Consider the following 21562-nt stretch of genomic DNA (forward strand, 5'->3'; position numbering starts at 1 on the left):
CCTTTGACCTGGATTTTCATGTGGTTATAATGTCAACTGCCTGTTGACATTTTTTGGTAAACTTCAAAACTAGAAATTAATACAAACAGCAAATGATTAACAAAATGTGATCTACAAAAATACTGGGAAAGTGGGTAGAAAGTGGAACAAAAAGCTTTTCTGATGCAGGTTAAACATTATCAGTTAATTTGTTTACAAACATTAGAATAACTACCTCATTTATGTAGCATCGACATCAATATATTTATATAAAATATATTTGGTACTTGGGCGGCACGATGGTGTAGTGGTTAGCACTGTCGCCTCACAGCAAGAAGGTCCGGGTTCGAGCCCCGTGGCCGGCGAGGGCCTTTCTGTGTGGAGTTTGCATGTTCTCCCCGTGTCCGCGTGGGTTTCCTCCGGGTGCTCCGGTTTCCCCCACAGTCCAAAGACATGCAGGTTAGGTTAACTGGTGACTCTAAATTGACCGTAGGTGTGAATGTGAGTGTGAATGGTTGTCTGTGTCTATGTGTCAGCCCTGTGATGACCTGGCGACTTGTCCAGGGTGTACCCCGCCTTTCGCCCGTAGTCAGCTGGGATAGGCTCCAGCTTGCCTGCGACCCTGCATAGGATATGTGGCTATGGATAATGGATGGATGGATATTTTGTACTAAATATGTCTATGTAAAACAAATTTTAAATAAAAACTATGTTTTGTTTACTTAATACCACATACCGATTATTATTATTATTATTATTATTATTATTATTATAAATAATCATCTGGGTGTCAATAACTGTGGATAAAGGTGTTGATAATTGTGGAATGGTGTTGATAACTATGGACAAAGGTGTCGATAACTGTGGACAAAGGTGTCGATAACTGTGGAATGGTGTCGATAACTGTGGACACAGGTGTCGATAATTGTGGGATGGTGTCGATAACTGTGGACAAAGGTGTCGATAATTGTGGAACGGTGTTGATAACTGTGGACAAAAGTGTCGATAATTGCGGGACAGTGTCGATAACTGTGGAACGGTGTCAATAACTGTGGACAAAAGTGTCGATAATTGTGGACAAAGGTGTCGATAATTGTGGAACGCTGTCGATAACTGTGGACAAAAGTGTCTAATTGTGGAATGGTGTCAATAACTGTGGACAAAGGTGTCAATAATTGTGGACAAAGGTGTTGATAACTCTGGACAAAAGTGTCGATAATTGTGGACAAAGGTGTCGATAATTGTGGAACGGTGTCGATAACTGTGGACAAAAGTGTCTAATTGTGGAACGGTGTCAATAACTGTGGACAAAGGTGTCAATAATTGTGAACAAAGGTGTTAATAACTGTGGACAAAAGTGTCAATAATTGTGGAACAGTGTCGATAACTGTGGACAAAAGTGTCGATACTTGTGGAACGGTGTCGATAACTGTGGACAAAGGTGTCGATAATTGTGGGACGGTGTCAATAACTGTGGACAAAGGTGTCGATAATTGTGGAACGGTGTCAATAACTGTGGACAAAAGGTGTCAATAATTGTGGAATGGTGTCGATGACTGTGAACAAAAGTGTTGATAACTGTGGACAAAAGTGTCGATAATTGTGGAACGGTGTCGATAACTGTGGACAAAGGTTTCAATAATAGTGGAACGTTGTCGATAACTGTGGACAAAAGTGTCTAACTGTGGACAAAAGTGTCGATAATTGTGGAACAGTGTTGATAACTGTGGACAAAGGTGTCGATAATTGTGGAATGGTGTTGATAACTGTGGACAAAGGTGTTAATATTTGTAGAATGGTGCCGATAACGGTGGACAAACGTGTCAATAATTGTGGGACGGTGTCGATAATTGTGGGATGGTGTCGATAACTGTGGACAAAGGTGTCGATAATTGTGGGACAGTGTCGATAATTGTGGAACGGTGTTGATAACTGTGAACAAAAGTGTCTAATTGTGGAACGGTGTAGATAACTGTGAACAAAGGTGTTGATAACTGTGGACAAAAGTGTCGATAATTGTGGAACAGTGTTGATAACTGTGGACAAAGGTGTCGATACTTGTGGAACGGTGTCAATAACTGTGGACAAAGGTGTCGATAATTGTGGAATGGTGTCGATAGCTCTGGACAAAGGTGTCATTATTTGTAGAATGGTGCCGATAACTGTGGACAAACGTGTCGATAATTGTGGGACGGTATCAATAAATGTGGACAAAGGTGTCAATAACTGTGGACAAAGGTGTCGATAATTGTGGAACGATGTCAATAACTATGGACAAAGGTGTCAATAATTGTGGAACGTGTCGATAACTGTGAACAAAAGTGTTGATAACTGTGGACAAAAGTGTCGATAATTGTGGAATGGTGTCGATAATTGTGGACCGGTGTCGATAACTGTGGACAAAGGTTTCAATAATTGTGGAACGTTGTCGATAACTGTGTACAAAAGTGTCGATAATTGTGGAACAGTGTCGATAACTGTGGACAAAGGTGTGGATAATTGTGGAACGGTGTCAATAACTGTGGACAAACGTGTCGATACTTGTGGAACTGTGTCACATGATTTGATATGCTAAGTAATCAGAAATCAACTCATTTTTTTTCCAGTGGAAGTTTGAGTAATTATCCATGCACAATTTATGCATCGAGAGTCTTTTCTACTTTTGCAACGGCCAAAAGATCGTTAAGGTGTCGATAATTGTAGCCGCCGTTCTAATAATACGTATTTGAGGCAGCCTGCTCATGGCGTGAAAAAAATAAAATTTAAGAAAAATTTAACGAATCTAAAAATGGGTTTTAAAAATTCTCATTTTAAAACAAATTAACAGTGTAAACAAAAATACAAATGTACTCGGTGTTGGACGAAGTTGACAGTTTACAGCTGCTTTCCTTATTAACAGGTGCTTTAGTAAACACAGCGCTGCCGGTGGCTGCAAATGGCGTCGTATTCCACAGATAGTCCACTACAGATCACATCCAAGCCGTTACATTTATGCCCTACGTAGGACACTTAGATAGGATAGGAGGAGCCATTTGAGATTCGGCCGTTGATTCGTTGCTCTGGTGACGCTCGTAGCTCGGCTTATCATAGGTCAAAGCTCAGCGCGGCCCCGCCCAAGTTCGGTTGCCCGGCAGCGTCATGGATGCTCAACTGATGAGCGACGGGAACGAGAGCAGGAGAGGAGAGCGGCCGCGCTGGGAACGGAGTGGAGACTCCTCAGCTTTGGAGGATTCAGAATAAATGTATTTCTTTGAAAAAAGAGCCGCAAGAACCGGAGGTAGTTTTCTAAATTGCGACGCGTGACAAAACGAAACGGAGCAGAGAGAGAGAGAGAGAGAGAGCGAATGGAAACGGAGCTCGCGGTGTTTCTAGCAATCCCACTCTCGCGAAAGAGGAGTGTTCCCGTTTCCGGTGGCGTGTTTGACATGTTACTGTAAATCGGATGCGCGTGCGTTGTGAGAAATGCCCGAGAAAGCGCGTGTCCGAGATGCGCGTCCACCTCCGCGGTGATGAGACCCAAAGTGACAGAAATTTCACACTTGAACACTGGAGTTGAAGCTGGGATTATGATCGAGTCCCACTGCGAGCTCTAATAATCCCGTCACTTCCAGTGTTTATAGCACTGAGTGTTCTTTAGCCCATCGGCCAGGTGAGCTCGCACCTGGTTCCAGAGTGTCCCGAGTGAGACAGGAAGGAAACACACATCCAGGGAAACAAACTGACAAAGTGTGTGCTCGGATGCGCATCGACACAATAACATGTCGGTGTTCAGGAATATTTATTTAGTGCAATAGAAGGAAGCATCCTGCTTTAAAAGAGCTAGAGGGAATGGCATGGGTTCGAACACTGCAGAAAGTTCAAAGGAAAACCCGAGTCACAGGGTGTAAGGGGTAGAGGTGCGACCTCTCTCTCTCTCTCTCTCTCACACACACACGCGCTGAAACTGAGGGATGATCAGAGTGTCAGCGAGGCCACACAGAAAGAGGATTGTACCGGATTAGTGAGCAACTCCGACCACTATAAAGTCCCGAGTGAGTGTTGCTGTGTTATGGGGTTGTTTTGATTCACTCAGCAGATCCGTCACACTGTGCGTGGCGTGATAAAATCGGAAACGCATCAGTGCGGATATCCATCTTCAGCAAAGGGCCGGACAAAATGATTCCATGACGGACAGCACTGTGTGAGGTGTGTGTGTGTGTGTGTGTGAGCACGTTGACTCGGACCTGTTGAGGCGGCGCTCCTTGGCGGGGAATGACGTTGAGCGCGAGCCCGGTGTGGCGGAGGTGAGCGCGCGCTGTCCGTTTCGCCGCTCCGGCTCGCTGTGAGGATGCTGCGCTTACCGGTAAAGAAAATCAGGAAGCAGTTCAAGCTGCTGCTGTTGCTCGTGCTGCTCACTTTCGCCGTGTGGTTCACCTACCTGCACATCAACCAGGGCAAATCCATCCGACTGCACTTCAACTACGGCAAAGGTACGGGGACAAGCGCGCGCGCACTGGGATTGGGGTTCATTTTGGCTACTGATGTTTCCTGTATCCCCCCCCCCAAAAAAAAAAAAGTTTGTTTCAGATTTCAGTGCCTCACAGCAAGAAGGTTCTGGGTTCGAGCCCAGCAGCCGATGACTGGCAGCCTTTCTGTGTGGAGTTTGCATGTTCTCCCCGTGTCCGCGTGGGTTTCCTCCGGGTGCTCCGGTTTCCCCCACAGTCCAAAGACATGCAGGTTAGGTTAACTGGTGGCTCTAAATTGACCGTAGGTGTGAATGTGAATGGTTGTCTGTGTCTGTGTCAGCCCTGCGATGACCTGGCGACTTGTCCAGGGTGTACCCCGCCTTTCGCCCGTAGTCAGCTGGGATAGGCTCCAGCTTGCCTGCGACCCTGCAGAACAGGATAAAGCGGCTAGAGATGATGAGATGAGATGTTTCCTGTATCCCTCCCCCCCACAAAAAAAAGTTTGTTTCAGATTTCGGTGCCTCACAGCAAGAAGGTTCTGGGTTCGAGCCCAGCAGCCGATGACTGACAGCCTTTCTGTATGGAGTTTGCATGTTCTCCCTGTGTCCGCATGGGTTTCCTCCGGGTGCTCCGGTTTCCCCCACAGTCCAAAGACATGCAGGTTAGGTTAACTGGTGACTCTAAATTGACCGTAGGTGTGAATGTGAGTGTGAATGGTTGTCTGTGTCTATGTGTCAGCCCTGCGATGACCTGGCGACTTGTCCAGGGTGTACCCCGCCTTTCGCCCGTAGTCAGCTGGGATAGGCTCCAGCTTGCCTGCGACCCTGTAGAACAGGATAAAGCGGCTACGGATAATGGATGGATGGATGTTTCAGATTTCAGTGCATCACCCCCACCATGCAACATTATGTTTAAGTTCTTATGCCGTCTCTTTGTACATCACTTTACAGATCAAAGTTGTTTGGTTTGTGAGTCACTGAGATATGGAAAGGAAAAAAAAAAAAACCACCAACCAAACAAACATGATAGCAGTATCAGAGTTCTACACATATCCTCTCACACATAATAATTCTCTGAAACTAACATCCTTTCAGTAACCAAACTGACTCTGTCTGCAAGTTCTCCAAATCAGCACTGAGTGACATGCATTAACCCTTTCCTGCATGGTGTCTGTGGTTTTTAGGGCAGTTTTTAAGGCAATACAGCAAGTCTGTGGTATCTTTCTTCTTTCTACACACACACACACACACACACACACACACACACACACACACAAGTGCAAATCAAGTCAATGATTGCTTGTTTTTGCACCATATTTTTATACTCCAAGGCTAAATGCTTTTGCTTTCTAAGAAATAGCTTATAACTAAAGAAAGCTCTTTTTAACCCGGACGTTTGCTGTGTCGTAAACTAAACTGAAATGCTATTTAAGTCATCAGAATATAAAAAAAAAAAAAAAAACTGGATATGTTTTTAACTAATTTGTGCATTACAGTTACAACGTTCAAGCAATTTGTGTTTACTCAAAGAAAAAAAAGTGCCCTTGTGTTTATTCTGGGATGGTGCCTGTATCTTTTGCACCATTATTCTGTGTCTTTTACCTGGAAATGTGGATATTCTGTAACTTAAAAATAAATCAAGGTACGTTAATAAGTTGGGCTTTAAATACACACTACATGCACCTTTCTAGGATAAAATATACATTCTAAAGATGCAAAAGGTGCCCGATTTGTGTCCTGTTAGTCAAGCAAACTGTCAACACACACTGATGGCATAAAATACATCAGTATGTCAAACCTAACCAACTTCTGATTCAGCCCTGATATCAGTAGTGGACCTGTGCATCCCTGAAGGAAGAGATTTCTCTCAAACGGTTTACAGAACAAGTCCGTACTCCTTTATATTCCTTTATAGTCTCAGCATCATGCACAGTGCTAATTAAAAAAAAAAAAAAAAAACCAAAGCACATTTTCGCACAGCAGAATCCCTGGTGTGTTAAATTGACACATGCAGTGTTTATACAAATCCAGATGGACCTGATTGAACAGTGGAATATGAGCAATCTGGCTGTGTCATACAGTCATTCGATCAAGTCGTGTGGTTCCAGTTGTGCCATTTCACTGTGTGTTGAGAAAAAACAGTGTGCGAAAAGCATCATCATCATCAGGCAAATTAATTCTACACTTTCACGACAGTGAGGTTAGTATGATTCGAGCGCATTATGAAAGAGGAAACGTGGCCTTCTCATTAATGCTTAAAGATTAAGGACTGATGCTGAGGTCACGTCATGATGTTGAGCCTAAGTAATGCTGTTGAAATATAATAATAATTATTATTATATGACTATTTTCTGCTAGTCAGCAGAATGTGAATGTCTATAGCCTGCAGCATTAGTGGTAGGAAAGGGAATATATTTTTTTTATTGGCTAATGAGGTATTTATTCTCCTCCATTGGAAAAAGAGTGAACTATAAAACCTTTCGTAGTGTTTGTAATTGAAAATAATTTAATAGGATAAAAGAAGTGGTGTCAGGAAGGGTGTGTGTAAAAAAAAAAAAGTGTAGGTTTTACGCAAGTCACTTTCTTGCCTTCGGATTGCCTTTATAGTGTAGTTTGAAGGTGAGGGGGCTCGGGTAGTGCTGCGTGCAAAGCATTGCCATTTCCCAGCGAACAGATTTATGATTGGCATAGTAAAGACTGCACTGAATTTGGCCTGCAGTAAATACATTACTGAGAGATTTATTCAGTGAACTGAGAAGTCTGTTTTCCTTTCTGAGTGAGGTGTCTGGATGCAGTTTTTCTCTTTACATTGCTGCTTTGTCTCTGTTTTTTCTCCGCTTGGTGTTTCCTGTTTATAATCATCATACGGTGTTGATACTGCTTTTGCAAACTTCCCTAAACACACCAACCCAAAGAATTAAGGACACACCTCAGACACCATGCCAAAGGATGCTAAAGAACTATTGCCAACCAAAGCAGACTGGAAATACATTCCAAAGACTGCAGATGACTACTGGGATGCATGTACTTTGTGTTTGTTTGAAAACAACAACAACAACCCAACACTCTACCAGGAAGTGATAGCAGTCTGTACACTTTACATTGTTTTAAATAGCATCAGCTATCAGTATGCATATCTACGGGTATAGCTGTGCACGCTTCTTCTTCTTCATCAGAATAACAATCATGTTTATCAGCCAAGTATATTGAGACACACAAGGAATTTGGTTCTGGCAGTTTGTGTCTCTCGAGTGATACAGAAGAAAGGGAAAAAAGTGTGAATATATGTATGTGTAAGTTATGTATATGTAATATAAGAAAAAATGTATATATTTATTTTTTTCGCGGTCCGGTTTCCATCAAATCGTGCGCTCTGATTGGCTCGCGAGCAGTCCGGAATCCTACGAGCCGTACCCCGGTTACGGACCTTTGGCGACTTGCTCGTTCACAACAACAACAAACATAGTAGCAATTTTTTGTCAACGTTTATTTTCACATTTCTCAGGAGAATAGCATTAATTTTACAGCATGGATAGCGATAACGACAGTGTTCACAGCGAAAGCGAGTTTTACTACCCTGATGAAGACAAAATAAAAGAAAACATTTCAGGAGAAAGCCGAAAACGAGCTTGTAGCAGGTTTGTTCTAAATATGGTTTCCCTTTTGGGCGCTCTCATTTTCTGTTAGAATTTGGTAAAGAAAAATATATTATTTACCAGCTTAAGGTCGGTCCGTCTCGTGAAATACCGTGACCTCGGCCTTGAAAATACTGACCTCAACTCAGAGGCCTCAGTCAGTATTTTCAAGACCTCGGTCATGGTATTTCACCATACGGACCTCCCAGCTGGTAAATAACATGTATGTATTTTTTCTATCCACATTCACTGGACATGAGCAATCGCGCGCTCTGATTGGCTACTCTACTGCTAGGATATCAGTTCATATACCGTGGGTAGAGAAAAACAAAATGGTGGACTGTGTTGCTGAACCAACCAAAGACAAAATAAAAACTCTACTCGAAAACAACCCCCCCCCAAAAAAAAAAAAAACCCAACAAAATATGGAATATAAGTATTTGATGGTAAGAACATATCTTTTTATTTTTCAAAAATTGCTCCTGTCATTTTGCCAGTTTGTTCACATTCTAAGCAGAAATGATTTTGTCGGACGTTTTGTATAAAGTTTTTATTTATCAAATTTGCAAAAAATAAAAATGCTCTGTTTCTCAAAATCCAGTGAATGTGGATAGAATAAAACAGTTATTCCACTCAATCTCATCATACATGGCTTATAGCCAACTCAGCGCTACGTGCCTCGTTGGCTATCAGCTCATGTACGACTCGATTCCGTAGAATAATTGCTAAATATAGACAATATAGACAATACGCCATATAATAATATGCAATCTACAATAATTATAACTATTATTATGTCTAAAATATATGTATTACTGTATATGATATCTATCCACAGGGTGTTTCAAAACCTGTGATATTATCTGAGATGTAAATATCCCAGAAACTACACAGTCTAGGCAAATGAAACTGAACAGGCTTAATGTTGAGCAATATAAGATTTATTCCTCAAACTTTGAATGAGAAAGTCAAAGGTATGTGGATTCCATGAACGATTTCACAAATTTTCAATATTCGCGAACCCGCTCGACCGTCTCTTCCGATGCTGGTGGTCGTCCAGATCCTTTTGCCCTGCACACACAGCCTTCCTCTTTGAACTTTTTGTGCCGTGTCCAAATCTGCATTGCAGTTGGTGCATTTTTCGAGAATTCTGTCATAAATACACACTGCACAGTCTTGTTCGACTGTGTTCGAGCGTACTCTAACACACAAAACGCCTTTTCTTTTCCAGTGAATGGCAATTCTATACCTAAAAAGATAAAAACAAAAAACAAACGTAAAATTTTGACCTGTTTCCACACATGCTGATAAAATATGAGGTCAGTTGAATGAGAATTGGCAGAGTTATTAGATCGTGAAATGATAGCAAATTTTTTGAAACCTCCTGTATAATCAAAATATCTATAATAAATACTATCTATAATATACAATATCTTTATTATGCATAAAATATCTATAGTATCAATAATGTATAATATCTATAATATACAGTATACATGATAAATGTGTATGGTTATCAACAATATAAACAGTACACCATATACAGACAATATGCAGGGTATTTACAGACAATACAACCTTCTTCTTATTCTGCTCACAGACACCTCCACTTGGCGAGTGTATTTGATGTAATGTTATTGATCCGGGAGAGAGTAATAATAATCTTGGCCAATTTTGCTCTCTTGGACTCCAGACCATGGAGCTCACAATCTCCTAATGACAGGGCAAACATGTTTCTGTTACACCACTCAGGAACTATTCTGACATACATGTGTAATGTGGTAGTATGTGGTTTAGAACAGGCCTAAGCAAAATAACCTAGTTACCTTTTTTCCCTAAAATGTTTACTTATTGTTTACTGGAAAAAAAACAACAGGCAACATTTAAAATGGAAGTGTAGAAAAAAGAGAATAATGGAAAAAGATTTTGATAAGAAGACAGAAAATCCACCCCCACAAACAAGAAATGAGACGTTGTAAGGCCTTTCACATCAGAAATAAATGGACCACAAACAGGAAAGAAATTATCAACAGACCATCGCATTGTAAATTTGATTTTCTCCAAGTTTAAAAGCGCCATTATATTACTTATATTCTAGAAAACTTTTGAAAGTTGAATACTTGAAACTTGGGGTACATAATTTTTCCAGTGCAGGGCGGTACGGTGGTGTAGTGGTTAGCGCTGTCGCCTCACAGCAAGAAGGTCCTGGGTTCGAGCCCCGTGGTCGGCGAGGGCCTTTCTGTGTGGAGTTTGCATGTTCTCCCCGTGTCTGTGTGGGTTTCCTCCAGGTGCTCCGGTTTCCCCCACAGTCCAAAGACGTGGTTAGGCTAATTGGTGGCTCTGAATTGACTGTAGGTGTGAATGGTTGTGTGTCTCTAGCTGTGTTCACATATATACCGGTACGATAGTGGTATAACCGTATCGATACAAAGTACAGTTTAGTGCATCTGTCCACACTAGCAAGAAATGTTTGCGGTTTTCTTTCACGGTAGTCGAAATGCGCGTGCGTGAAATGTTTCCGTGGTTACCGAGTAACTTCCTTCCGAGAATATGGCGGATGAAACGACGTGTGTGTGCTTTTTGTTGTCAATGTACAGTCTGTATTTCTGGTGGTCATTTATTCAGTCGAATCGTATAAAACGCGCGAGGCAGTTGAGAAAGAAACAAAGAAAACGAATCTCCCTTTCTCCCCCCTCACTTTCTCCCTCTTCCCTTCTCTTCCCCTCCCTTTTCCCCTCTTCCTCCTTTCTTCCTCCCTCCTTCCCCCCTCCCTTTCTTTGCTCCATGTAGCTCCACGGTCGTTTTGAGCCATTTTGATGTTTTATTTACAGCTGGAAAGCACGTGCGTATTGTATTGTATTGTATGAATAACCGGAAGAAGTAGGAATGGTTCATTGCGCATGCGCATTATATTTGTATCGATACAGAACCGCTTCATCTGTCCACACTACAGCGAAGTGCTACAGTACCGATACTGTACCGGTACGAAACCCATACATTTGTGGGTTTCGTACCGATACAGTTATACCGCTACAGTACCGGTATAGTTGCTAGTGTGGACAGGTGTTGCGGTATGAAAGTAGTTTCGTATCGGTACAAAATCCCTAGTGTGGACAGGGTATATGTGTCAGCCCTGCGATGACCTGGTGACTTGTCCAGGGTGTACCCCGCCTCTCACCCATAGTCAGCTGGGATAGGCTCCTGGGACCCTGCACAGGATAAGCGGTTACAGATAATGGATGGATGGATTTTTCCAGTGCACTGGTTAGAGTTTTTACATGTCTCTGTATTTAAATAGTTTTTGAAGCCGTTTTGAGTATACAATATTTTGTATATATTTTTGAAATATGGCTAACAAATGAGCAGTGTGCGAGCCCTCTTGAAAGTGGTGTCTGCTTGCTTGGCTGACTTCATTTTCAATTCTGCGGCACGTATTTGCTCCGCTAAGCAACCAGTCCAAGAATGCTTTCTTGTGCTGGTGTGTGAAGCCTATTCAACATCCTTAATTGGCTCAGACAAGGGCTGAATAATACTGTAGGTGCAGGACACACTGCAAAAACGACAGGGGGTGGTCAGCTATTGGCACTCGTTCGTGTCCAATAGCTGACACTTAGCCTCGTGTGTCAGGACCGTAACTCTTAGCTGGGCATGTATTTGCATATTGAAGTGTGAAAGCAAAGAATACATGGTGTCGTATTGTGTAGTTTCAATTTTTTGTAGTGTTTGCTTAATATATGCTAGCTATGAATGGCGTTGTACTGAGATGCTATACTGCGCTACAGAATACTATATAACATGGCGACGTACTGATTTTAAATAAGCAAAAAACAATTTAGTGCTGCTGAATTCATTGCACTTTATCTCTTTTCTCTAACTGCCCCAAACTGACCTCAATCATATCCCAGAGATGTTTACTTCTGACTGCACTAGTCTTCAAGTGCGCACCAAATCAGCCTCCTCAAAACACGAAGTTGTTTTTCTCTCCGCTTATGCCTGTGGAATCATTCAAGTGCAAATTGCTTTACTAATCCCAATTTAGTTTAGTAATGCTGATGGAAAATCCAAGTACACCACACCAAAGAGAATTGGAATAATAATAATAATAATAATAATAATAATAATAACAACCCTGACAAATGACACCATTGAGGTACAGGAATAGTGTAGCCACATTATATTTTTACCTCAGGACACACAGTGGACACTTTATATCCCAGGGTTTAAAGTTTTCTAAGAGGGTGGTTTTAATTCCACACACATGACCTGTTCCTGGAACAGAAGCCTTTCAAAGGGAAGAAATGGACAGACATGAGCGCTTGGTGTCGGTAAGGGTTGCACTCTGATTCTGTGTATAAAGGATGTGTTGTATTCAGTGTGAAAAAAGTGAGATCTTATTCCCAAAGCCTATTTAAATAGAGAAGTGAAAAAGGGTGAGGTAACGGGAGCATTCAAGGACGCACTTGGAGAGTGGCAGGTTGGTTACAGGGAGAGACGTAGCCTATGCCTGTGGGGAAAGGTCAAAGGAGAGAGTGTGACTAAAGCTTGGGGGGGGACCCCAGCCCTGCTCTGCTCTTTACAACTCCTCTATTGCCCCTTTTCCACCAAATCAGTTCCAGGGCTGGTTCGGGGCCAGTGCTTAGTTTGGAACCGGGTTTTCTGTTTCCACTGACAAAGAACTGGTTCTGGGGCCAGAAAAAACGGTTCCAGGGTAGCACCAACTCTCTGCTGGGCCAGAGGAAAGAACCGCTTACGTCAGCGGGGGGGGCGGAGTTGTTAAGAACAATAACAAGACCGCAAAAGATTGCCATTTTTAAGTGACGAGAAGCAGCAGCTGTACAAACGTGAAGTCATCCATTATTATTATTATTGTTGTTGTTGTTGTTGTTGCTGCGGCTGCTTCTTCCATGTTGTTTTTGCTTCGATATTCGCTCCAAGGTTTATGCAAACGTAGCGACGTAACTGACGTATACAGCGACGTAATGACGTGGCTTCCCTTAGCACCGCGAGCTATGGAAAAACAAACTGGTTCTCAGCTGGCTCGCAAGTTGAACAAGTTGTGAACCAGCACCAGCACTGGCCCCGAACCAGCCCTGGAACTGATTTGGTGGAAAAGGGGTATAAGGAAAGAAGTTAATGTATACAATGAAGAGTCTTGCTTTTAAAAGGTTAGCCAGAATAAACCAGATAACTTCAGTGCTAACTCAGAGTCATGAGTGCAGGGTTGAAGTAAGGAATGTTTAAGGTTAGACTGAGCTGGGAATTAAACCCAGTCTCGTCTCATCTCATCTCAGCTGGGATAGGCTCCAGCTTGCCTGCGACCCTGTAGGACAGGATAAACCCAGTGTGAAATACAATAAGTCACTTGAGTTGGTAACGAGTGAATGGCGTTTGTATGACTTTGGGTCATCCATGTGCATAACGATTGTCTGAGGTTGTTGATTTCTGCTTCTTTTGCATCTCACTTTCACATGCATTATTAATTCTACCTCTGCTAATTGCTGCTTAAACCACACCACAGCGATGTTACATTTTTAATCTGATTGGTCAGAAGTTGTTGATTAATTTTTCTAGTAATCTAATATACCATGCTCCGGGTGAAATGATGGATTCTCTGAAATGACTGGTTTAGTACTATTTTGTGAGGGGTGCAGTCCTGAAAAAAATAGTACTAAGCCAGTGACTGAAGAGAATCCATAATTCCCGGTACCCCTCAGTGCATGGTATATTTGATTTATATCCCTCATCAAAAAATTCCAAACTACTAGTGTTAACTTTTAACTTTCGTCTATGAGATTGAAGCTTGGCATAAACTCACTGGAGGCAGCCAAGTTTGTTGTTTACATCGGCGTGACCTTTGACCTGCGCATGTGCAATGTACCATGGTATCTTTTTTTTTTTTTTAAACCTTTTTTATTTATTTTATTTATTTATTTTTAACCATGCTATGGCCTGCCTCGCCAGGCATGATTGTAATACGTAGATCTTCACACACAGAAATGCTTGCGGAGCCACAGCTGTGACTCGAGTCGGTTACTAAACCGTTATTTTTGCTATTTGAAAGGGAGACCAAGCAGTACATAAAAACAATTACCGACTCACAAAATCAGAAAGCTGTTTGACTTGTTTGGTTATTTTAATGTGCTCAGCTGAAAATCCCCTTGGCTGAAATGTTAACGTTTTTGTTTCAGTTGTATTAATGACTTCTATTTTTGTCTGTCTTTATTGTGGAAAAAAAAAAAAGACTCGCGTCAGCCACATAGCTTGAAACTGTGATGTAAGTTCATGGTATATCCAGGATATACCATGACTGATTCACGCCATATCTATTTATTTTTGACATCATGAGATACATTCCTTAATCAATGGTGGAACTGATTCATACTATACAAGCTGTCCTTGGCTAATCTCTGCACGGGAATTTTTTTGATGAGGGATATAATATAATATAATATAATATGGGCGGCGCGGTGGTGTAGTGGTTAGCGCTGTCGCCTCACAGCAAGAAGGTCCGGGTTCGAGCCCCGGGGCCGGCGAGGGCCTTTCTGTGCGGAGTTTGCATGTTCTCCCCGTGTCCGCGTGGGTTTCCTCTGGGTGCTCCGGTTTCCCCCACAGTCCAAAGACATGCAGGTTAGGTTAACTGGTGACTCTAAATTGACCGTAGGTGTGAATGTGAGTGTGAATGGTTGTCTGTGTCTATGTGTCAGCCCTGTGATGACCTGGCGACTTGTCCAGGGTGTACCCCGCCTTTCGCCCGTAGTCAGCTGGGACAGGCTCCAGCTTGCCCGCGACCCTGCACAGGATAAAGCGGCTACAGATAATGAGATGAGATAATATAATATAACAGTAATTTTACATTATATTATAACAGCAACTCTGAAAAAAATACCATAATTCAAATCACAGGGTTAAATTAATCAGGAGGCCTCCGTCAGTTGTTGTCGACTATGGGCACGTCTCATCAGTTGCTGCTGGAGCATCTTCGGCAGTGGCTGAAGAGCCCGATCTTGGACTGGTAGGCATGGTTGCAGATGTCGCAGGCAAAGGTGGCATCGGTGCGTGGGGTCATGCGCCTTTCTTTCCTTCGGGCCTGCTTGTCCTCAGCAGCAAATCACAGGGTTATATTAATGCACTCGCTCTAATATGTTATTGTTTCTATAGTAACAGCTCAATCACAAGGACTCAGTATCATGGCAAGTTCCAGTTTCTCAGTAACATGACAACCTACTTTTTTTTTTTTGTCTAATTAACTTCAAGAAAAGCAGAGCGAGAAAGCAGATGATGAGGGAATTACTGTTTATAACTGGTGTACACATGAGTCATAACAGGAATTAACTTATCTCCCAGATGCCCAGCAACATTAAATGAAACTATAAATGGATAAAAATTCTGATGAGTCATTAATTTGTAATTTCTACATTATAGTCACCGGTCTCTAAATTGAGCGTAGGTGTGAATGTGAGTGTGAATGGTTGTCTGTGTCTATGTGTCAGCCCTGTGATGACCTGGCGACTTGTCCAGGGTGTACCCCGCCTTTCGCCCGTAGTCAGCTGGGATAGGCTCCAGCTTGCCTGCGACCCTGTAGAACAGGATAAAGCGGCTACAGATAATGAGAGAGTCACCGGTAAGTGTTCAACACTTCAGGTTGTGCAGATATGGGAAAATAATCAACTTCTTCATCCTAACAGTAACTCCAATACGTTATTGATTATTTTCCTATTAAAGCATACCCTGTCATGTTTTCTTCCTTTTTTAACATGGAGCCTTTTCGCTGCACAGTGTCTCACAGCATTACAAACACGATAATAAGCAGCCTCATTTGCAGCCACACTGAAGTTCAGCTGAAAATGAAAATTGCACACACGCACATTCTGATTTCTATAACCAGACCTGTGGGGTGCAGCACTTTCACAGTCGCCTTCAATAAGAAATGAAGCACAAGGCATTTTTGCGTATCATTCAGCACAAACCAATTCAACAGTAAAATAGTTTCTTCTCATTGGCAGTTTTTTTGAGGGTGTGTACACAGATTGTCTGACTGGTAATTGAATTTTCTGCTCTCTGGTGTTAGGAACTTTAGGTTGTTTGCTACCATGCTTTATGTAAACAAGTGGTTTGGAACATAGCCATCTTTATTCTTCCCGCAGGATTGTATTGGCTTTAAGCGCTGCTATACTACTTTCACACCCATTGCACTCGAATACTGTCGTCAACATCGTGCACGGGGATGATGTGATATGGATCCTGTACACAATACTATCCGATCTGTACTTTAAAGGAGAACTGAAGTCATTTTTAAACTTGCTTTATTTCTTAACGCGGTATTCAATTACGTTTCCGATTTTATTAACCTTATATCATGACCTCATCTCATCTCATTATCTCTAGCCGCTTTATCCTGTTCTACAGGGTCGCAGGCAAGCTGGAGCCTATCCCAGCTGACTACGGGCGAAAGGCGGGGTACACCCTGGACAAGTCGCCAGGTCATCACAGGGCTGACACATAGACACAGACAACCATTCACACTCACATTCACACCTACGCTCAATTTAGAGTCACCAGTTAACCTAACCTGCATGTCTTTGGACTGTGGGGGAAACCGGAGCACCCGGAGGAAACCCACGCGGACACGGGGAGAACATGCAAACTCCGCACAGAAAGGCCCTCACCGGCCACGGGGCTCGAACCCAGGAACTTCTTGCTGTGAGGCGACAGCGCTAACCACTACACCACCGTGCCGCCCCATCATGACCTGTATCGGCATATTATATTACACTTATCAGCCTTTTTGGTTTTTAGCCATGTTGAATGTAGTTCGTATGGTCCACGGCAGGTGTCGCTTATCCACGCGATCTTCACAAGACACTTCAAACGTGAAGTGTCAGTGCCACCGTTTTGAAAACTGTTTACACAACGGCCAGAGCGCCATATCATTCCAATTTAGATTAATTTTGAGATTTGCCAGCTTCATCAGTGATGGAGCGTCAGTCCTGCGCGCTGTGGCGCGTGCACCTGAAGGTGCGCCTCGTGCCGCGTGTGCGCCAAGTGGACTCCAGCACGCATGCCGTGAACAAGGCGCACCTGAGCTCAATTAAGGAACTATGTGTTTGCCTATTTTAAGGACTATGCTAATGCATTTGCATCGCGAATTATTACAATACGCATGTACGCATTACCAAGCCTTTCCACCCGTTGTCTTGATTTCCTGTTTCATGATCCTTGTGCCTGTTTCTTGTTCTTGTCCTTGCTTAGCCTTTGATGTACTGTTTGCGCCTCGACCGACCCTTTTGCCTGTATTCTCGTTTTTCATCTGGCCTGCCGTTTTGGATTGTTTGCCCGTGCATATATTGTCTCACTGTATATATGTTCTGCACTTTATTAAACTGTATACTTCTGCACATACATCCGCCTCCCTCGCGTACGTGACATGGAGATTATTCCATACGACTTCGAACCAACGTGGAGGAGAGAAGAGTTGACAGGATAAGGACGAGTCCGTCGTGCTGGTATTTACGTCATTACTGTCGCACAATGAAAACGTGACCGATCAGGCAGCTGGTGGGTTTTCAAAATAATAAACACATGCATGCATTTTTGTGATACATATTATACTGAGCGCGTTTCCCACATAATCCTCACTAAGGTTTCGGACAGCACTACAAAATGGCGTCCACACTATATAGTGAGTAGGGAGCGATTTCAGACACAGGGAAAACTTCCAGCTTGATTACGTCAGCATTTGAAGGAGGGCGCGCGCGTCTTTTGACAACGTTGGCACTTTGATTTCCGCTGTACGTTTTACTTCCGTCCTACGAAGTCTCGCACAGGTCTCAGCGAATCTCGTTTACGGCCATTGCTTTGACATGTGGACTGATTATATTACAGAGCATAGTTCAAACACTCATAACTTGCTATAGGACAATTCCATGTAAATGTCAACCTCACCATGCAAAAATAAAGCAACATGTAATACATCAAAACCACTCCCAGAGATCTCACCTAGGCCTGTATTTTACAGATGTGAATAAGTTGAACCAATTTGTAACCAACCTAATATGTCACTGTCAGTCTTTCTTTCTTATAATGTAAAACCCAAGCTAAAATCAACTTTGATCATGTACAATTCTATATTATTGCCACAAGCCACAGAAATGTATGCTAAAATCCACAAAACAGCAAAACAATAGCCATCCTAAATATTATTTAAGAACTTTGATAGTTTTAGCTGATATTTAGAGAGTTTTTCAAAGGGTTATGGTGGTTAAATTGCTGATTTTCTAAACATATGCCATGTCTATTTCAGACGCGTCACATCCATAACGGAATTTCGTCACATCCATAACGCTGACTTTTCCTTCCGAAACTCTGCATGAAATACAAAATATTTTAAACAAAGATTTTTTAATATTCACCTTGGACCCCTCTATCAAATGGATATCTCCATTTCGACATTAGGTTTACAATTTCACAGAGTTTGATAAAAATGTACAGTCACCCAAGAAAAGTGATACTTTTTCTGTCACATCCATAACGCATCTTTTATTGGCGTTTTCTGGCATGCCCTAGATGTACTATGGGAATTGTTCTTGTTCTATCACTTCTCCAGTATGGTACAGCCTTAAAATATGCAACACCTGTTTAAATACTGGGAGACAATAAAACATGCACTGGGTCATTTGTTGCCATTTTGAGTTCAAGTGTCACGTCCATAACGCTGGAATTGCTCTATAGCAGCGACACAATAGCTGTCAGAAATGCATTCCGACATTTTATAAAATGAGATAAATAGAATTATGATGATAAAAAAAATTTGCCTTCAGTTCCCCTTTAACTCATAATGGGGAATATCAGAAGTTATATAAACTTCTGTCTAGTATGCTAATATGATGAAGAGTTACAGTGCTTCTGAGCTTGTTTATATTGTACGCTCCGGGATTTCAACAATAGAGTTAGGCGTGCCTGAGGGATGTAATGGTCATACGAGGAATTAATCTTTATCTCTATTAAATCCCTGTAACACACACATATAGGGCATGTTCTCTTTTGGGATATTGTTGAAAGGCTGTGCTTTATTGAAGTTGGGGTTATTTTACAGTAAGTGATCCAGGTGAAGAAGCAAGATTACAGTCAGCCATGAAAGAGCCACTTCTTCCAGCTAATCACTGCAGAGGCTTTTGTTGTGTTTGTAAATGAAAAGGTCACCTTCATACTGTGATTTTCTTACAGTTATTAGCACATGGTTGCACCAAAATGGACAGACACAGCCACTCTCATTCCCAACGCTGAGAACCATTTTCTTCTCATCAAATTCATGTCAAAAGAGCAATCCAGTCATACACACACACTTTTTTTTTTTTTTTTTTTAAATTGTGATCACAATTTCTGTCTTCCTCACTTAATTAAGGAATCAAACATAATGGTGTTAAAGGAAACTAATCAACGATAGGAGGTGTGATGCCACCCCGAAGTGACATTTCTTCCAACAGCACTTAAAAGAAATGGTACGGTGGTGTAGTGGTTAGCACCGTTGCCTCACAGCAAGAAGGTTCTGGGTTCGAGCCCAGCGGCCGATGGGGGCCTTTCTGTGCAGAGTCTGCATGTTCTCCCCGTGTCTGCGTGGGTTTCCTCCGGGTGCTCCGGTTTCCCCCACAGTCCAAAGACATGCAGTTAGGTTAACATGGAGCTGCCTTGGGCTGAAGTGTTCTTGAGATACCGTACCCCTGACTGCTCCCCGGGCGCTATAGTGTGGCTGCCCACTGCTCTGGGTGTGTGCATGCGTGTGTTCACTGCTTCAGATGGGTTAAATGCAGAGGATGAATTTCACCGTGCTTGAGTGTGCATGTGACAAATAAAGGCTCATCTCATCTCATTATCTGTAGCCGCTTTATCCTGTTCTACAGGGTCGCAGGCAAGCTGGAGCCTATCCCAGCTGACTACGGGCGAAAGGCGGGGTACACCCTGGACAAGTCGCCAGGTCATCACAGGGCTGACACATAGACACAGACAACCATTCACACTCACATTCACACCTACGCTCAATTTAGAGTCACCAGTTAACCTAACCTGCATGTCTTTGGACTGTGGGGGAAACCGGAGCACCCGGAGGAAACCCACGCGGACACGGGGAGAACATGCAAACTCCGCACAGAAAGGCCCTTGCCGGCCCCAGGGCTCGAACCCAGGACCTTCTTGCTGTGAGGTGACAGCGCTAACCACTACACCACCGTGCCGCCACAAATAAAGGCTGCTTCTTCTATATCAGTGTTTTATTTGCCAACACTGACAAAGTTTTATTTATTAAAGAATAACATTTTTATCAATTTACAGTTACATTTAAAGTCTAGCATCACCTTGAGCTTTGATCACGGATGTGTGAGGCAAATGTTGCTCAGTGAGTCTTGATTAATACACATTAGAACATTTTCCGTTTCCGGTTGAGAGTACGCTGTGCGTAGTTTGGCTGCTGCTTCTGACTGGAGCTTTTTCACTTTTCTTTTCTTATCTTTCTCTGTTTGATGTTTTGTTTTCTGTTTTAATGGTTTACTGATTTTGTCTCTTTATTCACTACTTGCCAGTTGTGGCGTAGCTCCAGACCCAGTTCTGAGTGTCGGGTTCCCCACACCTTGGTCCGCTATGAGTGATGCATGTTGTCCTATGAATGCAGGCTATGGACTGCGGTGTGCTTGTTTGCTCTCGTGAACATCAGGGTTGCCCAGCACCATGTGCAGTGATGTTCCTGTGCTTACTTTGTGGATCCATGGCTCGGTGTTCCAAGTGTTGTTGCCCGGTGACATTGTGGTGGCTGTGCTGGTTGTTTGGTAAATACTGGTGTCCACCTTTTGATTGGGCTGTGAGCAGCTATGCTACTGGAATTACAGCTTGACAACTTATTTTTCCCTTTTCTGTTTGTTTTTGTAACTGTAAAGCGACTTTGGGCGTGAGAAAGGCGCACTATATATTATTATCCATCCATCCATCCATTATCCGTAACCGCTTATCCTGTGCAGGGTCGCAGGCAAGCTGGACCCTATCCCAGGTGACTACGGGCGAAAGGCGGGGTACACCCTGGACAAGTCGCCAGGTCATCACAGGGCTGACACATAGACACAGACAACCATTCACACTCACATTCACACCTACGGTCAATTTAGAGTCACCAGTTAACCTAACCTGCATGTCTTTGGACTGTGGGGGAAACCGGAGCACCCGGAGGAAACCCACGCGGACACGGGGACAACATGCAAACTCCGCACAGAAAGGCCCTCGCCGGCCACGGGGCTCGAACCCAGAACCTTCTTGCTGTGAGGCCATAGTGCTAACCACTATGCTACCGTGCCGCCTAAATTATTATTATTATTATTATTATTATTATGAATAATAATGAGAACAGTTTCACAGAGTCCCACTCTATGGTGGGAGCTGGGGGAGATGGGCCTCCCACCTGGTGTTAGAGGGTGCTAACATTTAAAAAAAAAAAAAAAAAAATTCATGTAGAGAAGTACCGAAC

At 42.8% G+C, this 21562-nt stretch overlaps 1 protein-coding gene across 1 annotated transcript in view; it reads left to right on the top strand.

Annotated features, from left to right (window-relative positions):
* Nucleotides 1-3197: 3197 nt before the first annotated feature.
* b4galnt4a (beta-1,4-N-acetyl-galactosaminyl transferase 4a) overlaps nt 3198-21562 on the top strand; it is a 373302-nt gene continuing 354937 nt past the window's right edge. Inside the window, exon 1 of the mRNA XM_060915089.1 lies at nt 3198-4448. Coding sequence (XP_060771072.1) covers nt 4307-4448 — 142 coding nt within the window. The 5' untranslated portion in view covers nt 3198-4306. The remainder of the gene's footprint in view (nt 4449-21562) is intronic.

The sequence above is a fragment of the Neoarius graeffei genome, chromosome 2 (genome assembly GCF_027579695.1).
Source record: "Neoarius graeffei isolate fNeoGra1 chromosome 2, fNeoGra1.pri, whole genome shotgun sequence".
Taxonomy (NCBI): Eukaryota; Metazoa; Chordata; class Actinopteri; order Siluriformes; family Ariidae; genus Neoarius; species Neoarius graeffei.